The 27788-nt window shown below is 40.2% G+C and overlaps 4 protein-coding genes across 4 annotated transcripts in view; 2 read left to right on the forward strand and 2 right to left on the reverse strand.

The window, feature by feature from the left end:
• The first annotated feature begins 1279 nt into the window (after window positions 1-1279).
• rpl34 (ribosomal protein L34) lies at window positions 1280-4441 on the forward strand. The gene is made up of 5 exons (XM_085400264.1): window positions 1280-1350; window positions 1783-1854; window positions 2057-2156; window positions 4043-4146; window positions 4311-4441. Exons 2-5 carry the CDS (start codon window positions 1790-1792, stop codon window positions 4393-4395), a joined length of 354 nt encoding a protein of 117 aa, XP_085256390.1. The 5' UTR covers window positions 1280-1350; window positions 1783-1789; the 3' UTR covers window positions 4396-4441.
• Window positions 4442-6011: 1570 nt separating this feature from the next.
• On the forward strand, window positions 6012-7720 carry ostc (oligosaccharyltransferase complex subunit). The gene is made up of 4 exons (XM_085400266.1): window positions 6012-6226; window positions 6616-6709; window positions 6783-6980; window positions 7133-7720. Exons 1-4 carry the CDS (start codon window positions 6088-6090, stop codon window positions 7149-7151), a joined length of 450 nt encoding a protein of 149 aa, XP_085256392.1. The 5' UTR covers window positions 6012-6087; the 3' UTR covers window positions 7152-7720.
• On the reverse strand, window positions 7196-16353 carry etnppl (ethanolamine-phosphate phospho-lyase). The gene is made up of 13 exons (XM_085400265.1): window positions 16111-16353; window positions 15627-15745; window positions 15293-15452; window positions 14127-14201; window positions 13843-13936; window positions 12667-12783; window positions 12262-12344; window positions 11960-12185; window positions 11282-11436; window positions 10959-11048; window positions 8939-9069; window positions 8765-8835; window positions 7196-8650 (listed from the first exon to the last, which is right to left on the reverse strand). The coding sequence occupies exons 1-13, from the start codon at window positions 16167-16169 to the stop codon at window positions 8549-8551; spliced, it is 1482 nt and encodes a 493-aa protein (XP_085256391.1). The 5' UTR covers window positions 16170-16353; the 3' UTR covers window positions 7196-8548.
• Window positions 16354-18489: 2136 nt separating this feature from the next.
• The window catches only part of col25a1 (collagen type XXV alpha 1 chain), a 161220-nt gene continuing 151921 nt past the window's right edge, over window positions 18490-27788 (reverse strand). Inside the window, exons 35-38 of the mRNA XM_085400267.1 lie at window positions 27276-27329; window positions 24729-24815; window positions 21963-22001; window positions 18490-21652 (exon numbers count right to left, since the gene is read on the reverse strand). Of these exons, the coding sequence (XP_085256393.1) occupies window positions 21650-21652; window positions 21963-22001; window positions 24729-24815; window positions 27276-27329 (183 nt within the window). The 3' untranslated portion in view covers window positions 18490-21649. The remainder of the gene's footprint in view (window positions 21653-21962; window positions 22002-24728; window positions 24816-27275; window positions 27330-27788) is intronic.

Here is a 27788-nt window from a genome sequence, read left to right on the forward strand (position 1 = left end):
TTGTAGAGGGGGTGTTAAACATAAGGCCCGGTTGACCAGAATCGGCCCAGGAAAGAATCCAATTTGACCAACTGGGCAGCTTTGGAAAATGTGAAGAATTGCAGAGATTTTATATTTTGACTGTATGTTTAAAACTGTAAGTTTTAAAGATTTTGCTATTGATAAAAGATTCCCCCCCACTGCTAGTACACAAAAGTGTTTAGGGGATAGATAAACTATTATATGACAGAAGAATTCCTATTTGTTTGTTTGTTTATTTTACAGTGGATTCACAATAAAAAATTAGAGAAAATTCTGTGAATTAATTAAAATTGTATATAATTTTATAATTACCGGACAGTCTGGGCATCGAACTCACAGACTTTTTACTGTAATACTAATAATTTTTTTCACCTTTATTAAACAAATAATAATAATTAGAATAATATTTATTCTAATTATTATTACGTGATGATAAATCTAATTTTTTTCTTTGTCATCCCAGCCCAGCTGGGGTCTGCTCGAACACCTCCATGATCCTCGGTTGTAGTTTAAATGATGGAAAAATAAACATATTTTTAATTTTTTTAAGTATTTTGTTTAACCTTACTGGACTTAATACACTCACCGTCTATATTACTTCCTTTTGCAATACTTTGTTCTCTCAGACGATGACTGAGCATGTCAAAGGACAGATTTTCTATTCCCAAAAACACGGTTTTTGCGTATGATCTGTCATCTGTCTACTACCATCTACTGGATAATGCGTGTATTGCATTTCCTTTAAAATTAAGTACCCTGGCTAAATAAAAGTTAGGAGAGGTCCTACAGTCTCATGACTGTACTGTATTAGGTTACTGTGACATCAGCAGTAATTCTGAATTTCCCGGAGGAACCCACCCGAGGGATAAATAAAGTTTCATGTAATCCAATGTAATTCCACCTGTGCTTTGTTTGGACCACTCATAATATTTACTTTGAAAATGGGCTGTTGTCTCCTGCCTGTGGAAAGTAAACCAGTAGTAGACGCGAGCAGCCCACCCCCATTTATTGCTTCCAATCATATTGACATAGTAACACCTTAAAGTGTTGAGCAGAAATGTGAAAGGCTGCAAAACAGCACTAAAGTATAATATGATTAAAGACTGTCTAATTTTATATCAGCGGATTTTACTTTTCTTAAAATCTCATCATGAGGAAACGTTCATTTCAAATTATAGACATAAAGCCGTTTAAAGGACACAATAATTACATTATACTTGATGTGTAGTAACAGCAAGCCACCAGCAGGGGGCAGAAAAGCGCACATGGACGCCGTTTAACCCCCATCATCCGCCTGGCTCCTTCCTCTTCCGGTTACGGCGACAGCAGGTATGGCGGTCCCTGCTTTCCTCAGAAACATAATGAGTTTAAAATCGACTGTAATCCTACGTTTTAATAAACTAATGTGGTCTAGTTCAAGTAAATATACTACTCAGGGGAGCTCTTTGCTCTGAACTATGGGGTTATTTCATGACTTACTGGATTTTAACGACATAGTTTTTGTGTGACATGAGAAGGCCGTTCTCTTGAGTACTGAGCACAAGCCGGTGGAGGTGTTTTAGCTTTTAGTAGCGTTTAAATGGATGTTTAAAGGATAAATTGGCTGCAGACGATGTTTCTCTTAAACGAGAGTGCCGGTTTAACAAGTCCGGTCAGTGTTTACTTAGCCAACATTAAAGTAATGGAGTGGACTCTGTTAGCGGGCAGGGTTAGCATAGCAGCGGTGTGTACTACAGTTAACTGAATTTTGTTTGTTTTCAGCTTCAAGATGGTGCAGCGCCTGACTTACCGCCGTAGGTTGTCCTACAACACCGCCTCCAACAAAACCAGACTGTAAGTAAACTCTCTCCGGTTGTATTTGCTCACTGCATGTCTATCTATATAGAGCTGGTACCCTGACTATGAATACATAATGCCAGGACGGAGCTGTAGTTGTATATAGGCTAGTAGCTACTATGATACACCACATCTCCTGTGATGTTTTGCATGGTCCCTCTGAAGAAAACTAAACCACCCTCTTTTTGCTTTTGTGAAGCTCACGGACTCCTGGTAATCGTATTGTGTACCTGTACACTAAGAAGGTCGGCAAGGCCCCCAAGTCAGCATGTGGCATCTGCCCAGGAAGACTGCGTGGAGTAAGTATATCCATTGTAACCTGAAGAAGGTGCTCTGTGTTTAAATTTGTGTTTCAGAACTTGTAGACTAGGACAGCAGTCCCCAACCCCTGGGCCTCGGACCAGTACCGGTCCGTGAGTCGTTTGGTACCGGGCCGCGAGAGATGAGGCTCAGGTGTGAAATGTATGGTTTTCAGCGTTATTTTGTTATCGTTTTGATCGGTTTCCTGGGTCTTTTCACATGTGTTATGAATAAATCTTCTTTTTTTCGGTACCGGTACTAGTTTTATTTTGTTGTATTTATCTGCAACACCTTAAAGGCCGGTCTGTGAAAATATTGTCGGGCATAAACCGGTCCGTGGCGCAAAAAAGGTTGGAGACCGCTGGACTAGGATACTTAGCATCCCTCACTGCCAAGTGTAGATGAGGTTGATTTATAGTAAAGACGATAGTGCAGCAAGCTGTTGAAGCATCAGCGTATATTTGTTCCTCCTTTTTTTGTAAATGTACATTTTTACATTAATCCGGTGAAGTAAGCATTCTGCATTGGATTGGGGACTGGAAAGGTAGCTTGGAAAATCCTGCAGTTCCCTGCAACCACGAATGCCTTTTCTTCTGTTGCTGTGAAATCACCAGTAGAGATGTCCTGATTTTGTGTGCACATGACATCAACTTTCACAGGAGCAGAAGCTTTTCACTTGGTGCTGTTTGCTTATTCCTGAGTACTACGTTATTACTCCCTGTAACCACTGCCTAATGGCTTGTGCCAATTCCACGTTATAGACGGTGCCTTAGGTTTGTAATGGTGCCAGTGTTTCCAGTGGGTTTTGTTTTTTTTAAGTTCAGTTGATCTCAACATGCCACTTCAGGTTCAGCTAATGTTACCAGGTATATGTCATTTCTTTCAATAGGCAAATAAAAGAACATGTTGGTAATGCGCTAGTTCTCACGCTCTCTCTGCCAGGAACAAAGTGTTCGTTAGAACTGCCAAATTTAGTAAATCGTTTGTAGGTAGGTTAACGTTGAAAAGCCCACAGGCGCCACAGCTTGGAGTGGTATGGCAGCTCGAGGGATCTGGATGCGGGGTTTTGACACCCAGTTAAACTTTATTCTGTAATTCTTTTAAGTTCCTTAGTTCAAATGGGTTTTAATTCAGCTATTATAAAAGTTACAAATACCTCAAAGTGTTAACTTTGATTTCAAACTGGTCCTCTTAGTGCACATATGTGCATCATCATCTTTGCTTTGGTGGTTGTGGGTTCATAAGGAGAATTAAGGACATTTCAGTGTATTAATAAGTAGTTTTTACACTTGAAAGTGCAAATACGTTGAGAAAGGACATTATTAATAAGTGTGTGTACACATAGAAACATGGTTGTTTTAGGGTTGTTCCTGGGTGATTACGCTAACGACTCTAAAGGGGGGGGGGGGGGGTGTTATTGTTTTAATAGAGGCCTGAACATTTTCCACTAAATGTCTGACCATTTGATAAGCTGCTCACTACTCTTGAGTACATTAAATGTACACTTTTGATAAAACCTTTGAGTTTTCTCAATGCAAGAAACTTGCTGGTGTTTAAGCTAGCTGTGGTTGTTCTTCAGATAACTACGAGATCTTTCTATGGTCATATTAAAAACATCACTGCAGTGACCAGCATTTGTAGAGCAGTATATATAAATCCACCTTCCTCCAGTTCACCCCTACAGCTTTGTGTCATCAGCACTGTGTGATCCACTGCAGGCAGGTCTGAATCCAGGGAGGCACGGCAGCGTGCTTTTATAAAGTGAGCTTATAAAATTGCTCAACTGCCTTGAGCCCAGCTTTTTCTAGGTTGTGCTGCTGAAAGTGTCACTCTGCAATTGCTTGTTCCTCCATTGTTCTCAACATCCATATCTGTGTTCTTACAGATTCGCGCTGTTAGACCTCAAGTTTTGATGAGGCTCTCCAAGACCAAGAAGCACGTTAGCAGGGCCTACGGAGGATCCATGTGCGCCAAGTGTGTGCGTGACAGGTAAAAGATGCACTTCCCTTCATCTTCTGATGCTTGTTACTGAGAAAATAGATTGATACAGGCATCAAACTTTAATTTGAAAGCACTAAAATACAAACTTGTTAGGTATGCTGTGATCAGCTAATTCATTATGTTAATTGATCTCCTTTGTTTTTTATTATTAGGATCAAGCGTGCCTTCCTGATTGAGGAGCAGAAGATCGTTGTCAAGGTGCTCAAGGCACAGGCACAGAGCCAGAAGTCAAAGTAAACTGTATTTGTATTGCCACAATAAAAAATGTCAAACAAATCCACTACATGTTGTGAGTTGCAGCATTTTTTTTTTCTTTTATTGAAATTGCTGAACAGTCTGTGTGTTTGGGGTCTATTTCAAAGATTTGTTTTTTTTTCCTCTGGTCTTGTGCCAGGTCCCTGGTTAAAGGGGGACCTCACACATGCAGAGCCTTCTGTTGTGTTGATCCCTCAGGATTAAGGAAGCAACTGGAAATAAATTTTTGCATACATGTTTAACAAATGCAAAATTATCACTAAAGATGTTACAATAACATGTTTGGACAGCAGGACTGTTACAGGGAGTCTTCAAAAATGTCTGGACTGTGAGAAGAAAAGCGTGCACCTAGGATCAAACTCTGCAGTACCTTTTTTTTTTTTTTTTTTTTTTGCCTTCAGTTTCATTTGGGGTGCTAGCAGGTTCAGATCTTGGTTGTGTTCATGGGGCCCTTTGTGACATGTTTTGCAGTGTCTAAAGGTTCAGTTCTGCTGAAGAAGACATTTGCTATGATAGGGTACTTCATGTCCAAGCATAACGTACAGCTGTGTTTTTGAGGTATTTGAGTTTCCTGTGCATTATGTGAGCGATCAGTAGTTGATCGCAAGTAAATGGAACAGAAAACTACACTTATTTTTTTTTTTTTTTTTTTTTAGGCTTGTGAAACACCTGTGCCCTAAAGTAAGTATTATGACCATGTAATTGACTAAAAGTCACTAAAGCTTTAAAATAGATGCTATGGAGTAGGCGTACCAACTACATTTCAGAGTACCAAAATGAAATATTTCATTAAATGTGGTTTCTTTCAACCATTGGTCCAATTCACTGATACAGAAGTGTTTAAGCCACCAAGGATGCTAATCAGATGTGTGACTGTTTAAAAGCAACAATCCAAGGTATCACTCAAGAACTCCTTTGGTGGCAGTCATAGTAAAACAAATGTATATTGTGGCATTATGCATGTGTATCTTGAATGGATGCTTGGTCTTGTAACACCAAACAAATTAATAACTCGTCCTCTGCTGTGTCCTCCAATGAAGGCACTCGAAATGATTAAATGCCTGGATGAATAAGGACCATTAAAGCATGATCATGTTGACTTTCGCAGTGAAGGGGAAAAAACATAAGAATAGAATAGATGAGTATATCCCTTTATTGTCATTGTACATGCACAACGAAATTGTAGGTGCTCCACACCACAACTGCGCTGGAATAAAAAAAAAAAAGAAAAGAAGAAGCAGCTAAAACTTTAACTAATGAAAATAATGAAATATTTAAATGCAGTGAAGTGTCAATAAAAATGAATGAAACTGGTTACATAGGAGCGTTTTGGGTGGTAAGGTTTCATTCAACAAAGCTGTGCACTTAAATAAACCCTCTAAAAGATTACTGTCTCTTTAAGAAACGAAACAGTAAAAGATTGGCCTTACCCAACATATATATATATATATTATTGATTGATTCTTAAATAAAATCGGGTTAATGTAACTATAAATGCAATATGTTTTTAATGCTAGTAGTAAATGACAAAAAAAAAATCCCTTTAAAAAATATTAACGCCTAGTTGGCTGAAAAAAAATGTACTTCCGGGACACGTCAACCGAGTGTTTGCGCCTGCGCATTCAGCGGCGGAGAGGTCCTCTACTGTGGTGACTGGAAATATTTTCATACACCATGGAGACTTTATACAGTATACCTTTTGCTGTGCTTGAATGTCCAAACATAAAACTGAAGAAACCGTCATGGCTGCACATGCCGTCGGCCATGACTGTCTATGCGATCGTTATTGTGTCCTACTTTCTCATCACTGGAGGTAAATGCTAAGCTAACGTAAAAGCCTGAAGGCTAGCCAGATAATTCTGTGTTGCATTTGATGTTATCAGTGTAGTATTTAATGCCAATACTCAGTTACGTGCTTTTGTTGCGTTGTTAGATTTGCGGGGTTTTGTTGCGCTTGTAAACCAGCGTGTAATACATCACAAAACAATATAAGAGAATAGAGGGCTAACAAACTAGCCTACCTTAAACTAACTGAATATCTGTAGTTTACTTTGTCTTTATCTTGCTGTAGTTGTTGTTGATCACTGATGTTATGGTGATTATCACCTCTCTGTTCAGTCAGCGCTCTCACTGCTCAGACTTTACCTTAAACTTAATTAATTATGAATTCAACCTTTTTTTTTTCCTCCATTCACTGCACAGGTATCATCTACGACGTCATCGTAGAGCCACCGAGTGTGGGTTCAATGACTGATGAGCATGGACACCAGAGACCGGTTGCCTTCTTGGCCTACAGGTGCGTGTAAGATTTTTGGAATTAAAACACAGTCTAAAGATTTGAAGCTGAATCCTATTGATGTGTTTTCCAGAGTAAACGGTCAGTACATTATGGAAGGACTAGCATCCAGCTTCCTGTTCACAATGGGAGGCCTGGGCTTTATAATCCTGGACCGCTCCAATGCACCCAACATTCCCAAACTCAACCGCTTCCTGCTGCTTTTCATTGGATTTGTCAGCGTGCTCCTCAGCTTCTTCATGGCCCGAGTGTTCATGCGCATGAAGCTGCCGTAAGTCGAAGCTCGAATCTATCGAATCCAGACCCACGTGTCAAATACTTGTTGTCCAATCTGAGCTTACAAAGCTGTCTAAAGGGGAGACTGAGTTGTTGATTGTACTTCTTTGTAGCTGTTGTCTAATTTGTGCTAATTTGTCTTTTCAGGGGATATCTCATGGGCTAGACTTGCAATAAGCAAATTCAAATGAAGAGGATATTAATTATGTGGAAAACTTACATGCAGTTCTGTTTGTGGATACAGCCAACCCTTCATCGACAACCATTAAGGACTGAAAGCACTGACCTTGCTCAAGAAATTAGACCAAACTACACTGACACACTGGTTTTGTCTTTGTTTTGTAACTTCCTTTCCCACTTTCTCTTAACCTCCTATGAAGCTGGTGGAGCAGAAGGTCTTTAGCAGCTTAAATTCAACACTCTGCCACCTGAACATGTCGTGCAGGCACAGCATCATTAATGATTTTGCCATGTTGATAAAGCCAGCATGTTCTGAGGAGTAGGAGAAATGAACCTAGAGAAGGAAGAAGGGAGAGGAAGCTGCCAAACATTGATGGGACAAAATCACCAATTTCTAATTAGGACTTGCACTGTGTGAACCACTTACATGGGTGCCTGAGTGATATTACACATGTACGTTTTTGTATAGAAAACTATGAACCTTGAAAGCCTTGAACCTGTCACAGTTGCATTTTTGTACAAGATGGTGAAATAAACTGTCCTTTTCACACCTTCTCATGGTTGTTATGTGCTGTTGAAGTCGGTTTAATAGGACAAGGCATTGTTTAAAATCACATTCATCCAGATTCTGAATTTCTTTGATTTGATTTCTACTTAATGTAAATGATTAAATAGAAAATTAATGCTCAGAATTTTTGAGAAGATTGTTAAACTCAAGTTTACATCAGCAGCCAAACAATGTGGCGTCTTTGCATATGCAGTGTTCAGGAGATATGACACATTTCATTTTCCCTCCAGAAGATGGCATCACAGGATCATCAGGTAATGGTGTTTCCTGGACTTATGTTTGTGTATATTTAGAAGGGACAAAGCATATTAATTAACATGAGTGCTTAAATTTGTCATATAAATATTCCAGATTTAGCCATACATGTTAATTTTCATCTGCAGTCAATGGAGTAGGACAGAGGTAGTAACAAGACCGTCATACAAGAAACATCTGAGCATTTGCACAGCATTTACAGTTCAGTTACTTCTCTGTAAAAACATGTAATGGCCTTTGCAAGGCCGTATTTTTAATGCTAAAGGCACACAAAGATACTGATGCATATTTTCAGATCTACATGTTTAGATTGATCCATTTATGATTCCCTGATATCGTGAATAAGGCTCTTGTACCCTGCTAAGTCACATAATAAGGTACATTTTTATGCAGCTAGCTAAAAACATGCTATTATGCAAATATTAAAAAAATACCTGAGAAGACAATCTAATTGATATGCAGTATATTATCAATATAAAAACATTTATCATCAAATTACGGCCCTTTAACTCTAGAGATGTGCCACCTGTGTCAGTTCTTGTGTTTGTTCACAGGCGGCTTTATGTCCTGAGGCGTTTGCTTTGTTTGGTTTGTTGAGGAGACCCTTGACGGCTTCCTTTGCTGTGTAGCACGCCACTGTGCCCGTTTTCATCAGTCAGCAGCTTCACGTAAAAATTGTAAAGAAATAAAGTCAAAATGAAAACCGGTGACAGCAAAATCATGAACACTTTCATTAAAAAAAACAACTTTTTGATAATCAGCAAAGTCAAACTTACTTTCCTTTTATTGCTTTCATTTTCTACAGTCAGTGTGTTGTTCAGCTTCAGGTCCAATGCTTCCTCCAGTTCTGGAAACAAACATAATAAAACACACTGTATGATTAAGAGTTTGCTTACACACCTTGACCCTTCTAGTAGTACACAAGCCACAAAGGGGGGGGGGGGAAATACCTGTGAGAATGACATCAATTTTCTCCACGACCAGCTCAGCATCTTTTGTAGTGAAGCACATTGGGGGCTTGAACTTGAGCACGTTGCGATGAGGTCCGTCAGCACTGAGAAGAATGTGCTGTTCCTTTAGCCTGGGAGAAGTTATCAACCTTTTAGCACTCTGTTGCTGTTGACTGCACATATTCTCACTTAAAGCAGTAGAATAGAAATCAAGTGAAAACAAAAGTGAACTGTTTATTCATACATCTTCTTAACCACTTCTCCAGCTTAGGGTTGTTTGAGGGGGCTCACCAGACAGACAGAGAACCACACACAACTTATTGAGCATGTCTCTGGACTACGGAAAGAAGCCAAACCAGCTGGAGTGAAACCAAACAAGGCACAGGGAAAAGATGCACAGTCCACACAGAAATGCTGCAGCTAAGCATCAGATTTGAACCCAGAACCTTTTTGCTGTGAGGCAGCAGTGCTAACCACTGCACTCCACTGCCCATAGATGAATCAGTGAGTGAAAACAAAAACAAAAAGTTGCAAACAGAACACAAACCTGGCTGACAAACTTCCAACTCACACCGCTGACACACCTCCAATACTGTACACTTTATAGGTCTCTAAAACGGGAACGCAATCTCTCCGCATGCTGATGCACTGACGCACAGACACCTTGAGGTGCCGTGTGACAGGAGTAGCATTATTTGATGTCCATGTATGATTGCAACCTCAGTCATGTGAAAGCCAAGTTTGCGTGTTAATGAGGCCTTACACGCTTGTGTCTCATTAATAAACGCAGCTTTCAAGCTGACAGGAAGAACAAAATAGTCCTCGTGGAGCTCAGTGCCGTTTGTGTGAACTCAAATTGTTACAGTGGTTTATTATGCAGTGCTTTCACACATGGGTACATTGTGTAAAGGATTATTCATTAAGAGAGCCAGAGGAGGAGGAGGAGGAGGTGATAATAAACTGTTACTGTCACTTATACATGTAAGCAATGCAGGTTTTATTATCGCTCTTTATTTTTAATTCTTACTTAGGTTCATAAGTCTTGTTTTGTTGTGTGATATACTGTATGATTGGACTGCAGAAGCATAACCACTGAAAACCATCCTCAGTACAGAATAATATAAGCAGTCTGTTTGATTATATAATATGGTATTGCTGATTACTCACATACTTTAATCTGAGTAATCCCGTCTGGACTACTGTAATTCACTTTATGTGGGGGTCAGTCAGTGGTTGGTCTTACGTCTGCAGCTGCACGACTGTTAACAGGAACTGGTAAAAGAGAGAATATGACCTCTGTGCTGGCCTCACTGCACTGGCTGCCTGTGTCTTTCAGAGTTCATTTTTTGTGAAACCATTTGTTTTTAAATGGTTTCACGATCTTGCCCCGCCTTACCTCTCTGAGCTTCTTCATCCCTACACACCCTGTTGGTCTCTTAGGTCAGCTGACCAGCTGCTCCTGGCAGTACTGAGACCTAGGACAGCGGTCCCCAACCTTATATGCGCCACAGACCGGTTTATGTCTGACAATATTTTCACCGACCAGACTTTAAGGTGTCGTGGATAAATACAACAAAATAAAACCAGTGCCAGTACCAAAAAAAAAAGAAGATTTGCTCATAACACACGGGAAAAGACCCAGGGAAACAAAGTTAATGATAAAAACGATAAAGAAAATAACAATAACACCATTGAAAACCATAAATTTCACACCAGTGCCTCAACTCTCACAGCCCGGTACTGGTGCATGTCCCCAGGGTTGAGAGGCCCCTTAACTTAAACACGACTTAAAACCCATTTTTATTCTTTGGCTTTAGGTAAAACTTAGTTTCTCTTGTAATTAAATTAATTATTAAAAAAACTAATGAATTGTTTTACTTTTTTTTATTTGGCTTTTATTTATATCTTATTTTATTATTTAGTTCCAATGTACAGCACTTTGTGTCAGCTGTGGTTGTTTTAAAGTGCTATATAAATAAAGATTATGATCATGATGATGAGTTTCCACATTTAAACTTACCTATATATGACTTCCTGTGCCTCTGCTGTGGCAGGAGTGAGCTTCAGCCTGTCCCTGACGAGCTCCACGCCTACAAAGAGACCACGACCCCTGCAGGATGTGACACCATCAGGGTTTGTAAGGTGTTAATTTTGCATGTATTGTTTTTATTTCTAAATAATTTTCAGAGCAACACTTCCCTGTGAAGTCACTAGGTTGCACGTTTAGCCAGGATTTATAGGAACACAGCATAGTGTGGTGTTAAAGACTGCTAAAGGATTAGTTCTAAAGTACGTGGACAGCTTATCTGATGTTGCACTGTGTCACATGCTGTGTAAGCGCACCTGATATCTCCGATCAGCAGGTGCTTCTCTTTCTGCTTCTCCAGCAGACTGGTGAGGTATTGCCCCACACGCAGTGCGTTGCCCTGCAGATCCTCTTTCTCAATCACGTCTAGGACGGCCAGACCGATGGCACACGACACTGGATTACCACCAAACTGAGGCCACAGATAAGCAACACACAGAGGAAAGATGACACCGAGATCAAGTTCACATTTCCCATCAATCTGAAAATCTGCTACACCCTACTCTCCATAAAGGTTTCATACAGTATGTTAAACACATACCTGTCTAGATAGCACATGAGCAGTGATTTATTTATTTTTTAATGTATGTCTGGTAACAAAAGAGAAACTCATTTTCTGATGAAAATACATCCTAGTTTTGTTTTTTTTCATGGGAAATAATTACAAATCAAGACTCAATGAGAAAAACAGGCTGGCTTGAATGCAGCATATTTCCACAACATGGGAAAAACAGATGTGTGGATGTGCTTGGAAGCTCTGGACAAAAACACGGAAGATGAGGACAGGTCAGCAGCAATTCTGGTGAACTTGGGAGGGAAAGCAAATATCATGTAATGCAATCTTTTTGTGCTTTTATGTTAAAACATGTATGCAACTTTTTAAATAGCTTTCATTTATTATCACTTGCACAGATGTTCATGCATAAGACTCTTACTGTATTGAAGTACTCCATTCCAGATGACATGAAGGCCTCTGCCACCTCTTTGGTCGTGACCACACATGACATGGGGTGGCCGTTGCCAATGGGTTTTCCCATCGTGACAATGTCGGGCACAAAGTCCTCTCCCTGAAGCTGGAAGGCCCAGAAGTGGGAGCCTACTCTCCCAAAGCCCACTTGGACTTCATCTGCGATAAAAACGCCCCCCGCTTCACGGACATGCCTGTAGAGGGGCAGAGTAATCAGCGTGGGCAGGGGTAGACTCAGGTTGTCAGGAGTGTGATTTCTTGGGTACATACTGTGCCACTTGCTGGAAGTAACCCACAGGGGGAATGACCTGCCCACCACAGCTCTGCAGTGACTCAGCAATAAAAGCAGCAATCTGCACAAGAGAACAAACATATCCAGATAAAGCCAGACGGATAAACAGAAAACAAGTGGATGTATCCTGTCATCTTTGACCCTGAGCTCTTCCCTTTACAGTTGGCTGTTCAAAACAAGAGAGAGGAGGTAGTTACAGGTCCATGTGGACAAAAATGAACAACTCTTAACAGTCTGCTGAGAATCATTCTTAGTCATCTGCTGTGTCCTTGCTTAGTGTCATGGTCCTGTAATCACACTATAGCATTTGAATACTGGCTCTATAACAATGCACAGCTTTCACGCTTTTCCTGGGATTGCTAGCTTCTTCTCATTAACTGTACCTTGCCTCCTTTCTTGTGAGCTTTGTTTATTATATCTTTGACTTCATCTGCATACGCGGAGGCAGGATCAGGGTGGTCTGCTCTGTGTTTCCCTCTGTACACATCTGGACTGGAAGCCTGCAGGAGACAAGAAATGGTTAAATATTACAAAGGTATTCACAAATCCAACTGGATTCTTAATGGGTTTTAAGTAAACCTAACATGTGGCTGAATTACGTATTATATTAAAAAAAGTTTAGATAAAAGTGGATAAGCAGCTCTTTATGTGAGTGAAGGAATACTGTCTATATCTATATATGAATTTATTTTTATTTTATTTTTCTGTGTTGCATTTTATACATTGCCTCTGTCAGCTGCACATGGAGATCAGTGTTATTCAGATCGCTGGAGAACTCATTTCCTACTAAACCAAGCGATTTGTTCCTTTCCTTCTTTTTCATCTGGAGTTTTAGCTGAAATATGAGGGAAACCCCATTCCACAATTCCCAGAATGCACCACAGCAGCACACAGTACAGCCCTTAAATTCATTGTGGTACTTTAGGTGTAATTTATCCCTAAAGTTCTCATTAAATGATGAAAAAGACATAATTTTGTATTATTTACTATGTTTAATGTATTTATTTTTTTTAACCGAAAATCTTGAAACAAATTCTAGTTTCAGAAACTGTAAATTATTTCACGATTTTAGGTCACAGTGCACTGGATGTCTTGTTGTAAAAGTAAAAAAAAAACCATTTTTGAGCTTTAATTTTCCAAACAGAAACTCCAAAAGACCCTCAAAAAAGGAAAAGACCACAATAATCTAACAGTCTGGAGATAAAATTACCTCTTTGTGGGGATTTTAATCTTTCTCCTGAGTACCATTGTAGGATTTTTGGTTAATAATCTCCTTTTTTTGTTTGCCATTCTTCTCACTGTCTGTGTTCCTCAACATATGCCTCTGACAGCAAGCTGCTCTCTTATTCAGAGCCACTTACATTACACCCTGTTGAATCTGCAGAAAAAGACCCCTTTCATTCTATTTCTCTGTCTCATTCTGTGTCTCTTTTATCTACACATATGCACACGCATGCATGGTGCACACTCAGTAGGCTGCCAAAGCCCAGCGGAGCAAGTTGAGTTATGGTGTTTTAATAGTGTGCACGCAGGCAGCCGGGGAGAGAAAAAGCACTCACCACATGGACAAATTGATTCTGCTCAGTATCTGACAGCTGGTGGAACTTATATGGACTGATGTCAATGAGCGATGAGACGTGGCCATGGTACGCACTGCAAACAAAGAAAACTGTGGGCCAAAGCAGTAAATTCTATTAAAACACTGACACATGAAGACCCAGCTCCTTTCGCCACACGGCGCTACAAACCACTAACTAGTAAGACTTTTACCAGCTCATTATCACTGTTGTTTTCATTCGCCAGGTTTTTTTCTGTAGAATGACTGGTTGACGGCAGCACTTACTTTTCCAAAGTGATGATATCTTTGTGGCCTGTGTATTGCCGTGCTAGTCGGAGAGCCAGGTCGTTGGCTTCGGAGCTGAAGTTCAAACAGGCAAGGGTTACTTTGAGTTACTCAGTCACCACAAAATACACAGGTGAAACCACTGATATCACTTGAACGTCAGAGGGAGTTTGCTGTTTCAGTTCCCACCGTGAGGTCATGCAAGGCTAATTGTAAAAACTTAGTGGGGCTTCTTTACCTCTCTATGAAATCACATGAAGACATTTTTACTAATTCAAGGGTCTTTGCCCCATTTGTCTGTTATTTTAAAGGCTTGGTGCCTCTGGTTTTATTAAACTTTTTGTTGCTAATGCACAACCAAGTCCTGCAGTGGTACTTCTGAGTAAAAAAAAAATCATAAAATATGTATGTGGGGTAATCAAGTTAGTTTTTAACTGTTGCAAATCTGCAACGCCTGCCTTGAGAGGGTTAAAGAGCTCTCCACTCCTAAACTAAGGAAGACAAACCATAAATTCAGAAATGTCTTCAGTGGACACAGGTGTACTTTTGTACTACTGCACACACCTTAATAAGGCCTGTGTTATGCCAGATTTATATCAGGTAAGCTTTCTCGAAGCATTTATATCCCCATCATAGTGATAAATACTGTCTGAGGGTATATGGATTACTATCTACAATGTTATTGCCCCGGAGCAGATAATTCTTCTCCTGAACTGGGGCAAAGGGTGTAAATAGGGCACCCGGAACCTTTTTATTTTCTCGACTTTCAGTCAGCTGTTAAGCAGACTAACAATAGTCTGCTTAATGTAGCGTACACATCAGAAATCTAGACAAACAACAGGTTATGAAACCGTGCAATCTGATCCTCAGCATTTGGGGTATTCCTCCACTCATACAGGCTTCTATATTCCTTGAATGCTGACAGGACTGTATGATTGCACTGCAGTCTTTTTTACAGGGTTTTGAGCTTCTCTGTAATTTGAGGACACAGCAGGACTTTTATGGCTCATGTTCACACCAGGCATAATCATCAAAGTAAATTTAGGTCTCCCGTCATCTGCCTCCTCTATCCTCCCCACAGTGATCCACACCCAAGTAAAAAAACACACCTGGCTTATCTTCCATCATGCTGCCTTTTGTTGTTTAGTGAAAACATGTAAACATACCCGGAGTTGACAAAGTAGCAAACAGCCAGCTTGTCAGGCAGCGTGGCCTGCAGCCTCTGGGCATACAGGACAAGGTTGTCGTGCAGGAAGCGCGAGTTAGTGTTGAGTAGTTCCATTTGCTGAGCTCCTGCCTTCACCACATCAGGATGACAGTGGCCCACTGAGAAAAGGAAGATTGAATTAGAGTTCCTGGTTATAGGTCTATATGTAATAATAAACTTCTTGTTTTGCTGTTGTGGTGTGACACCATCACAGGGATAAAAAGTGGTACTTCAGCGCTGGCTGCTTTCTTTCAGTATACTTTGTGTATATACACTAGTGCATGTGTGTTTACCATGAGCCACATTGTTGATGCAGTCCAGGTAGTGCTGTCCTTTCTCATCATACATATACTGGCCTTTGGCTCCCACAATCTTGATTGGGTCATGGCTGAAAAAAATCTTACAAGATGGCCTGCAGCAGAGAAAAAACAGAATAGTGACATGTGTAGGAGCGTGCTGGGGCAGCTGTAGGTTTTCATGTTGTGATAAAAAGATTATGAGTCATGGACACAACAGTGAAATTCCTAAGAGACACACAAAGGAACTACTACTCATTCCAGTTATTGTATATTGTATTATATTAATGTATGTAATATACATATTAAAAGTAAAATAGTAGGATACATTTAAACACCCACAAATATATACAATAGCTAAAATGTCACAGATATTCTCGAAATTAAACTTTTTAATTGTTTTTCTAGTATCTTACACTTTTTGACCACTGCCACATTAATTTGGAATCCTGCTTTTGTCAAATGAGAGCAATTATCTCACCCAATATATTTTTTCCTCAGGTCTATAGTCTCCTTTTTCTCAAATCTCTCAGCGGACATCTTGATGTAGTCCAGCTGGACGAAGCTCGACGAACATCTGCTCGAGCCGACAGAGCCCCGCTTTATACGCGCGCAAGTGCACTACTGTACCGCAGCTGGCGCGGCGCTCGCGCTGCAGAGCTGTATGGAAACTGAAAGTGGTCAAAAATGCTCAAACTTCGCAAGCTAGCCTACACTTTCACGGGTAAAAGTTTCAAGCATTAAAAACACACACACACACACACACACACACACACACACACACACACACACACACACACACACACACACACACAATCTGTAAACAACATACCGTCTTGAAAGCCTCAGGCTGAGCCGTTTCTGCAAAGACCAGGATGAAAACAACACACCTGTTTTTACTTCTTTTGAATTGAGAAATAATACCTTCAAATACATGGATAAAAATATACTCATGGACAATTCTGAATGTGCATACATAAAATAATATAGACAAACTAATTTTTTTAAATGCACTAGAGGTAAGGTGTCAGGTATAGATGTTTCAGTTTCAGTATGAGAATGAGTCAAATGTTTAATTTATTTAAACAATTGAATCATTGAATAAATCACTGCTTAAAAACATGTTGTGCATGTGTACCTGTATAAACTTACTGAGGGAACTAAATGATAATGTTGTAAATTCGGACATGCACAATATAGCAGTCAGCACTGTTCAGCTTGTTTGTAACATTCAGGTAGGACACCAGTAAATTGTTTATTTGCTTGGAACAAGACTGCAAAATGACCACGCATGTAACCTTAATGTTCATCCACTTCAATTAAACTTTTATGCAGTTGCTCTATGTGGATCCATGGTTCATGTTGTTTACACCAAATTCTGGCCCAACTATCCCAATGTCATCAAAGAAATCAAGACTCATCTGACCAAGTGATGTTTTTCCAGTATTCTGTTGTTCAATATTGGTGAGCTTGTATGAATTGTAGCCTCAGTTTCCTTTTTGTAGCTAAAAGGACTTACACAAGATGTGGTCTTCTGCTGATGCGCCCCATCTGCTTCAAGATTTGAGTGGTTGTGCATTCAGAGATGCTCTTCTGCAAACATCAGTTGTAACCAGATTATTTGAGTTACTGTTGCCTGTTGTTCTCCTCTGACGTCTGGCATCAACAAGTCATTTTCACCCAGAGAACTTCCACCACTGATATTTAGACCATTTTCTGTAAACCCTAGTGATGGTTGTGTGGGAAATCCCAGAAGATCAGCAGTCTCTCAAATACCTAGACAGCCTTTCTCGTACCAACAACCATGCCACTTAAAAAACACCTTTCTTCCCTTTTCATTTGAATCTTGACCATGTCTACTTAATATATCTTGTAGTTTGTCGTTGTTAGCGAAGGTAGAATAGCTACTGACATAGACATGCATGTTAGGTTAATAGGTGATTCTAAAGTGGCCGTGGATGTAGATTTGACTGTGAATGACTGTCACTCTGTATTAATCATGTGATAGACTGGCAACATGTCTGGGATCTACACCATGTCTTGTACTATATGACTATATACATAGTACAAGACATATGTGGATATATATGGGATAACCTACAGCCCCCTGCAACCCTGAACTGCTCAACCAGTAAAGAAAAAAAAGGATGAAAATGTTTAACAGGTATCTGGAAACAACAAATAAAGGGAAAGTCCACCATTTAGTGTATTTGAAAGACTGTGTTTATTTGGCTCCAACAGTACAGTCATATGTAATGTCAACTTGAAATATAGTGAATGAACACAAGGCTCTTCAAAGAAATGTCAACCAAGTGGGCAAAAAAACACAAGAAATACCAATGCAGAGCAGAAACTGAACATTTACCACAACCCCCCCAAAATTATAATCGTAACTCCAATAAGTCACAGAATGAAGTTTTCTTAAAATTTTTGCTACAGTCTGCATTTATGTGGCAACAGAATTACGTCAGCAAGGCTGCTGTGCATTGGAGCATCAACACACCCTCATGAGAAACCAGCGTCTTTCACAACATCAAGGAGGAAGAGCACTGTGGCTGCTCCCCCATTCTCCTCCTCCTACTCACTCATGTTGCAATGACTGACATGAGGCATTTCTGCGACAACACAAGAATACAGATTCTTAAAATTTGATGCTGACTCATTAAGGAGCTTCTCGCCAGGTCTCTGAACACCCATACGGGAACAAACTGTTTGGCACTTCTGCTGATAGCAGGAAAAAAAAAACCCTTTAACTTCAACAAATAAACACAAAACTCAAACAAAATCAATCAAATAAAAAAGTCTATTTAAAAAAATTAGCTGCACATGCTAAGAATACAGCACCTTGTGAGAACAAATACTGTAACAAAGGTTGGAAATTAAAACACAGAATAAAAACATAGTAAATACGACACAGTGGAAGTAACACTTTAAAAACATAAGTGAAGGGGCAACTTTAAGCAAAAAAATATGATCTAATTTGAGGGTCTGTGTTTACATATGTTTCATTGTCTTCTGGTGAATAAAGTTGTTTTTTTTTTTAAATGTCCCCAGGTAGTGGTATAAAGGGTAGCATGACCGAACAAATGTAGCTACAGAAATCACTTTAATGCGATAATTCAGCTGCATTTGACGTTACACACATTAACTAAAGTATAAATTGCACTTTATGCCAAATGAGCACACACAGTACATTAATAATCCACTATACATATATCAAACTACATTCAATGCAAAGAGAAAGCGTGAGAGAGAAAAAAGGCGGTCATGTTCAGCTGTGTACTGTTGCATTGGCTGTGCCCGTCAACATTCAGGCCTTCAGTACTAGCTTTTTCTGACACACAAAATTAATAAAAGCGGATGTATGTCATGGTAAGGCCTATAAGTTGAAGTAAATGCACAGTGACTACACACCGATCTGTGACGCCCCACTACAGAGCTCCTTCGCAGATTCGCGATGCCTCAGCGTGACCCGAAACTCTTCGTATGAACGGCGGAAACCCACGTCAGAACCGAAAGGAATGCTGTTCAGAACCAAAATGCCTTCATTTAAGAAATCATAGAAAAATAAATAATGTACCACTTAAAATACTGAGACAAAAATACACAAATATATGCACAAAAAAACCCTTGAAATTGTTACACACATAAAACTCCAACAACAATAAAGAAACTGCTCGTGTAGTTCTCGCCACTGTTAGAGCGCATCAACTGCTGTTGACCTGCTTATCAGGTAGCACCGTAAGAACCTACACTGATGTGCATCCATTCTTTTAAAATGGTGAGATGAGCTGTACGTCACACAGAAACCACGTGGGTGGAAATCCTTTTGGATCCACTGGCGGCTGCTGCTGCATCACAACAGGTTTGTTTTACTTTGTTTCACATCGGCTCTGACAGCAAACGATTCTAATGTTGAAGAAAACCCTACACAGCACCTACTATGTCAAAAGGCAAGATAAAGATAGGGAACGTGAAAGGATGTATAAGCTATGGTGAAAAATAAACCTACTGCTCAATTCACTTTTTTTGATTTGCTCCATCTGATGAGGAATGTGATGTTAACCGGCCACCAGTTAGACTGCGGTGAACTAATGGAAGGAGACCAGTTTGCGGTAAATGCCAAATTGAGCTTTTCTTGCATTGTAACACTTTTTCAACATATTTAAGACAATGTGAGGTGGAAGAGAGCAGTGTGGCGGGCTAGATTCAACACAATCTGCCTTCATCTGAAATACTGTGTGTGTTCGGCTAAATCTCACTGAAGACCACTAAACAAAGCTCTGCACTTCCTCAAACTGATGCCTGTTTTCAGTATTTAAGAAATCCGTATGTAATAAACTGTGAACATGCAGCAAACTGACAACACTGTACAAATAATATCCCGTACAAGTCCAAAATGAGAAAGTAGCATATCTGCAGACGATGCTCGGATGTGCTTTGTACAAATATTGAGCTTCTTTAAAACCGTGAGTCCGATCAGTGGCTGTACAACTAAGATGAATGCAATCTCAATGTATGCTCAGGTGAAGCTCGAAGCTACATGCGGTTTCAACATCCTGTAAAAACATATACATGAAAAACAGTGCGGCTTTTCAATCCTCCCACAGCTTACAACGCTTTCCCTTCTGGAAAACAAAAAAACAAAAGAAAATAGAAAACAAACTTCATCGTAATTATTCAAAATGTGATACAAAGTTGTACATTTCTGATAAAGGAATGAATAAAAGCTTGAGGCACCAAAGGCTATTATACATAAAATACAAACAATGTGTAAAAATGAGAGAGGGGCAGTGAAAAACCAACAAACGAAAGAGATAAAAATAGTAAAGAAACAAACATGATCAATCGTGTTCTGTCAACGCTCTCGGTAAACCACGCGTTTGCCCGCCAGGAGAGGGAGACGCTCCTGCTGATCTTGGCGTAAGATCCGCGAGACTCCTGGAGGCTCTCCTGCAGAGTCCGTTCCCGCGCTGGGAGACGGTTCCCGAGCACGCCCGTCCAAACTCAAATCCGTGTGAGGCTGATTCATTTCCCTGTCAGTGCAGCGAGCTTGCCAAGTTTACCTCCCCCCAATACCCACCCACCCCATACCCCTCCCCTCTTGTCCGGAGACCTGTTTGGAGGCACCGCACTGACGCCTCGCGAGCCTCGCGAGTGCAACAGTGATAAACCTGCTGATACGGTACCCTCTGCAGGCATCACCACAATAAAGCAACAATAACCAACAGCTTTACTTTCTGGGGGGACATTCAGGCTACCAGCCATGGCGTGACTCCCTTGGGAAGATTAAAGGAAAGCAAAAAAAAAAATTACTTATTCAGAACTCTAGAGGCTTTTCTTTTTTTTGTTAGTGTTGTTTTTTCTGCAGAAGCCATGACGCAACCACAAAACAGTGACATGTATGTACAATACATATAAATATAGTTTCAGTACACTACTCATGCTTTTTCAGGAGTGGGGAGGGCAGGGGTGCAATGTTCTGCTTGGCACAGTCCTTTTTTTCTTTCTTTTAGTCTTTGAGTGAATGGTGCTGCATGAAAGTGTGGTGAGGTTGTTGAGACGAAGCAACACAGAAACACCTAGCGTTTTGGTGTTAGGGAGCCAGTCCAGATCCCACCTCATCCACTTCCTCCTCCTCCCACGCCTCCTTTCACCACCCCCCGTGAATCTGGCCGGGCTGCGACGCTCCAGTCTGAGCCATGCAAAGACTAAAGAGACAAGTTCTGCCACCAGCCGAGGATCTGAGCTCCACCACGGCGTGGATGTGAAAGAGCGGACGCGCGTGGTTTTTGTTTTTTTTGTTGTTTTTTCCACACGGCGATGTGAGTAGAAGCAGCAAAGAGCATGAAACTTGCAGCGGGGTCGGACAGTGGGGTTGGGGGGGAGGACAGTTATCTCTTTTTGTAGCATTGTACACACAGACTTCTTTTCTTTTAGACTTGTTTTCCCATTAAAAAACTATAAATACCGTAAAAGAAGCATTATTTACAAACTCCATGCGTTTCAGGTTAGAGTGATCACTGCAAGGAAAGCACAACAACAGAGAGCGACGTGAGGATGGGTGTTTTCACATCGGTTCATGAGTCGTACGCTGTGGTTTTCACACAGATGCAATACACTGCTACGACTAACGAGTCACAATAAATGAAACATAACATGCAAACACAGAAGCTGAAACCCACATGAAATAAATACAAACTCACACTGGGTGAGCAAAATATTAGTATCATACTGGGAACAGATTTCGCACTAATAGATAAATCAATAAAAATAATAATTACAATTTCAGTGTTTATAATAAAATTTTACTCAATTATGTTCTCGTCTTACCTTCTGCCAGCACCCAGGCATTGGTAAACCATCAGGGCCCTGTTTAAAGAAGAGCAGCAGAAATAAAACAATGAGATCTGAAATAGCACGGACAGGTTCGCTGAGATGTGATCATGTATCCGCCAATAAATGACAAAAGGTTATAAATAAGTGGCCTATATGCCAGAGGTAAAGATTACAAATGGTATCCAGATGTTTTGGAACATCCAGTTAATGAGCACAAATCTAAAAGTGTGACACAATAACATTCTCCTACTTCATCAAGTCATCCACGTAATTACACTTGTTCTCTCTTTCCACCCTAAGGATGTGCAACCTGCATGCAGCTAAGTGCTGTGTATATATACTATTAGGTCCATGAGTTTCTGGATGGTGTAGTTTTGCCTCTGTGCACCACTACAGTCGGTTTTAAATCAAATGAAATAGCCAATATGCGACTGAAGAGCAAAACTTCAGCTTTAATTCAACAGCCCCCCATTTTCAGAGGCTCTAAAGTTACTGGACAAAATAACATAATTTTAATCCAAGTCTAGCCTGAAGTCTAGAACCTGTGGACAGAACCACATGCTGCATTTCCATTTCTGAAAAAGGATGAATAATATACTTTGGGTCATCATCTATTTGCATCGTCATCAGTAAGGCTGCAGTATTTGGCTGAATCTGAGCTGAGAGTATGGCCAAGTATACCTCAGAATTCATCCAGATACTATCCTCAGTCACATCATCACTCTGCACTAGTGACCCGTTCCACTGGTAGCCGTACATGACGATGCCACCTCCACCGTGTTTGACAGTGAACGTGGTATAGTTCAGATCAGGAGCTGTTTCTTTACTTTTCTCTTCCAATCATTCTGGTACATGTTCATCTTTGTTTCATCCATCTAAAGACTTTCTGCAGGACTGTGCTGGCTATTTATGATGTTTTCTGTCAGAGTCTAATCTGCATTGCAACCCTCTGTATTTACACGAATGAAAGTGTCTCTTTGTTGTAGATTTTCACATCTATCTGCCTCCTTGAGAGTGCTTTTGATGTGGTTTGAAATAATTCTGTGTTCACGCCCTCCCAAAGTTTTTGCTCTCTCTGATAGTTTTCCTTCACCTGCATCCGCATCACTCTAAAACCTCAGATCGAGAGTTCCATCGAACAGCTGTCCAGTTACTTTTGAACCTCTAAATATGGGGGGAATATAAAAATGACTGTAATACCTACTGTGGTGGTGTATAATCATTTTGCTGAATTTGACACAACTGTGACTAGTTTAGAGACGGTGATGCAAGTTGCACAACTTCAACCAAGTTATCAAAGTCAGCAACACTACAGACACTACTGCACTTCCCTGGTGCTTGGAAAAATGAATAGAATCATGAACTGTGCAGCGCTTTTCTTTGCTTTCTTTTTAAATGCAACACTGACTATTATGATAACATATTCTAAATTATTACATGCAACGGCAACCTCAAGAGAGTATATTCAATCATGCATGTAATACACAGCAAAATCTTTCAGGATTTATCTTATTATATGTGCTGCTGTATTTTAGAACATGATGTGGGCACACTATAAAGAAAATCAAGCAAGTGTGATAAAAAAATAAATAAAATGAATGCAGCTGGTTTGAGTAAATTAATGCAGATGTAATGTAAAAAGATGATTTTTGTGACATTTTCAATGCTTTCTTACTCGATCTGGTTCATTCCTATACACACACAGCACTATGGCATCTTAAAATGAACTCCTTGTATACTTTTAAGTGCTTAAATTACCACCCATAGTGTTAAAATATCCATGCAACATACAACATTGTTTCAGAAACAAAAGCTTTGTAAACATATTTGAGAAAAAAGACAATTTTTCTACGAATAGGTCTTGAATTGAGTAGGTCTGAATTTGTAGCAGAGTAAACGATTTCTTGTCTTGTCACGGTCTGGCCCAATTGGTACAAAAGCAGAGAGGGGTTGGAGAGTTAACACAGTAAAGGAGGGATCCACGGGTAACTCATCAGTTAAGGAGTCTGTGTTAGCAACAGGTTAAAAGGGAAGTGGTTCATCGAGGAATCAGAAGGACGTAGGGAGTAAGCATAATGCTTTCTGCAGTTTTATTCAGAGGAATGAAGGATTCAGTTAGAGGGACAGATTTATTTACTTTGTGTATTTTGTTTCTAACGGTGTGCCTAAAACAAGAAAAAGGCTGCTTGCGGTCAGGATGTTAGTGACGTATGTGCACGTGAATGTTGTTTTTCTAGCAATTGATAAAAATGATGACAAAAATGTAACTGTGATGAAAATAAGATGTGCTCATGCTCGTCAGGCTCTCGATTCATGCATGGTTTTGCTTCGGTAATGACTGAAGGTGAGCGGCATGCATGGGTAGGAGGTTTAGGAAGAAGAGAAATACTGTACCAATTGGCATGGGGCATCCAGCCCATCCAGACCTGGCTGCCCTGGTTCCCCCTTTTCACCCTTAAATCCCCGGAAACCCTGTTTGTAAAAATGACCTCGGAGTGTTACTGAGAGAGAGGTGGACGACCCTTACCCCCTGCATCAGTCCACTGCGACAGACACAAGGGGAGGGAGAGGGAGGAGCTGCCCTGTGAGCTTGCGAACCCAACCCAATGTTGTTGTTGTTCTGCATTTGAACAGTTGAATTATTAGGAAAGTAATACGCTTTAATATTTAGGTTATTTTGGTGGTATTCTGGTTCTCAGCACAGCCAAAGGGAGCTCCTTCCTTCCTTGTTTGGAGCGACCGCTCACAGTTGGGACATACCAATGGGCAGGGTGCATCTAATCCTGGGGCACCCTGTTCTCCTTTCTCGCCCTTAGGCCCTTTTTTGCCCTTCTTTCCCTTCTCCCCCTGTGGATACAATGGTTTGGTCAAGTTAAGAAGCATTTGTCAACAATAAGGACTGCTATTAGGAGGGATTAAATAAGGGAGGCTATGGCCCACAGAGAGGAACGACACATGGTCAGTGTTAGGAAGGAGGGGATACCAAACAATACCGGCTACTCTAAAAACATTCCTTAGGGCAGGAAGTAGACATAAAAAGGGAGATAGTGAGGTGGGTAGGAGAAATTGGAAAAAACACTTCATAGCCAAAGGGATGTCAAGGGCACAAAGGATGAGAAAGTGTAGCAGGGAAAAAGTCCTCCAGAAAGACAGAATAAAATTTTACTACACACTGAAAAAGTCCAAACTGTATCCCTGTAGAACAGAATATTTTCACATACTCAAATCAACTGTGTTAGAAATATCAGGTTTGGGAAAGTACAGCAACACTTAAAGGTTTGGGGTGATTTTCAAAGTAAAATTGTGCATGTGTGGGTGTTTTAAAGCACATTGTTTCCATCTAATTTAAGATTTAATGAGAAATAAATGAAATAATTTATAATAAATGAATAGTTAATTAATTTTCAGTCAGATATGTCACAGACATCTCTTCTGTGTTTCAGTTCACATTCCCACTGTGTTATGCAAAGAGCAAAAACAGCCTCAAAAAAAGCTTTTTCTGCCCTTTGAAAGAGGGTTCATGTGATGTTTGCAGATGAGAGCGTGATCTATAATGAGAGCAGGTAAAAGAGTGCCTGTAGTGGTGGAAGTATGCTCTGGAGTGAAGAGGAATGAGAGTTAGTAAAAGCAAAACAGAATACGAGTAGGTGTAAGAAATAAGCAGGTGTAAGAGTGGAGATGCAAGGTGACATCTCTTCTGTGAATGAGTTTAAATACTTGGGGTCAACCATCGAAAGCAATGGACAATGCACAAGAGAGGTGAAGAAGATAATACAGCCGGGGTGGAGCGGGTGGAGATTATTGAAAGGGAAGGTTTACAAAATGGTAGTGAGACTTGCTTTCATGTATGGTTTGGAGAGAGTGTCAATGTGAAGGAGGTCATGCAGCGGGTCAGCGTGACAAACGAGAATGCTTCATTTAAGGTAAGATGAAGGCCTGTGGCGGCCACTAAAGACAGCAGCTGGAAGAAGATGGAGAAGTTAAAGTGTTCCTGTGATGGATTTCATAACATATGTGTACTTCTCCCTTCACAGAACACCTGAAAATGAACAATAAGAGAATAAGAGTTGGGAAGGCCTCAGTGAACTGCTGTACTTGGAGGAGAAGTACATCAGAATCTCTATTTTGAGAAACGGATGTCTCACGGGCAGCTTCGTGACACATTATTGTATGAAGCCTATTTCAGCCTTTATTGCTCTTCAGCATGTGTTGCTTTAATCAGCACAACAGTTTTCAGCTATGCAAACATTATCAGTTAGATGAACCCTCATCAGGTAATACGATAGATTTGTTTGAAATGGTTGAAAATGAGCCTGTGTAGAAATTCCATTAAACATAATAAATGATTTATAATGAAAAATACATATAAAATATGAATTTAAAGTCACCCCAAACTTTGAAGTGGTAACGTATGTTGAATTGAGTTCATGCAAGTTATTAGCACTCATAGCTACCACCCATAACTCATTAAAAGTGTAAGTACTTGATTATTGTGTATCATCCACACTCTGCCAGATTCTTATCAGACGCTACCTGTACAAATACACTAAAGAGGCGCAGCGCTACAATCTGTTGTGCGTTAGAAATTGTCGGTAAACACGACGATTCACAGAACACGCCACGGAGCAGCAAAGCGTCTTTATATAGGATACAGTTTCTTAAAGACATCTACTGAACAAATCATGCCTGTTAGTGGTCCAGAGACACACACAAGTAACACTGAAAGCTACAGACTACTGTAAACACAAGCAGGGAAAGGATTACCAACAGGCTCAGCAACTCAAGGTGAAATGCTTCAAGTTTATGTCCATGCGTGGAAACAACAGAAAATAAATAAGCATGAATTTTAAGAGCCTGTTGTCAATGGACTTGTTTGGGCTAATACATCAAAATCAGCTTTAAATGACTTAGAATGACACTGGATTTGATGAGATGGCAAATCACTCAAAAGTGGAGAACAAAAGCTGGTTTGAGAGGACTGGGGATGACACTTTAAGCAATGGAGGACTGCCGTTATAGGACGCTATTATCCAATTGGCTCTTGAGTCCATCTGTCGAGGAGGCACAACTGCTGTACAAAAGACTGAGCCCAAGCAAAACATGTTCACAGTATCTGTAAAGGAAGCTCATTAGGATAATAATGGCTAATGAAATTAGCAAATTAAAATGTACTGTAGTCAGCTACTGTGGTTTAATAATGTCAGTACTTCAATTATTGATATTATAGCTCTAAAGCATCCTGTCACTGTCCATTGACATCAGCCTTCTATGTAGTTATTAAAGCCGTTACAGTATATCTACATCTACCTTTTCTCCTCTTTCCCCAACGTCGCCTTTTTCTCCCCTTAAGCCTGGCAACCCCTGTAAAAGCACAACTCCACATTAAAATCTGACGCACGGGGGTCCCGACCAAGGTCGGCGTGTGATGAGCTGTGCTCGCCTTTGACACGCACAGACATAAGAGGCTTATCTTGCCCTTGCAACGCTAAAAGCAAGACATTTTCAATCAAACTTAAAACTGAAAGCTTTAAAACTCAAGACCAAAAGAAGAAGAAATAGCTGGGTGTAAAACAAAAAATGATATTTATGTAGTTAACTTCTAAATGAGATCTCTAAAGGGCTCCGTAACCAGACCAATTTACGCACAACAACGCTTACTGAATTGAACACACAGTGTATGAGAACTTATAGAAGATCAATCAGCCATCTTTCTATCATTCACTAATAAGATAATTAGCATCAGGCAAGGAGGAGTACTTATTATCCACAAAAAGCAGCACAAATGAACAAAAAGTGCCTGAAATGACTGATGCTATTATG

This window comes from Rhamphochromis longiceps, linkage group LG3, assembly GCF_057381845.1.
Source record: "Rhamphochromis longiceps isolate RC_006_pf linkage group LG3, R_longiceps_female_GT1.1, whole genome shotgun sequence".
In the NCBI taxonomy this organism is placed as follows: domain Eukaryota; kingdom Metazoa; phylum Chordata; class Actinopteri; order Cichliformes; family Cichlidae; genus Rhamphochromis; species Rhamphochromis longiceps.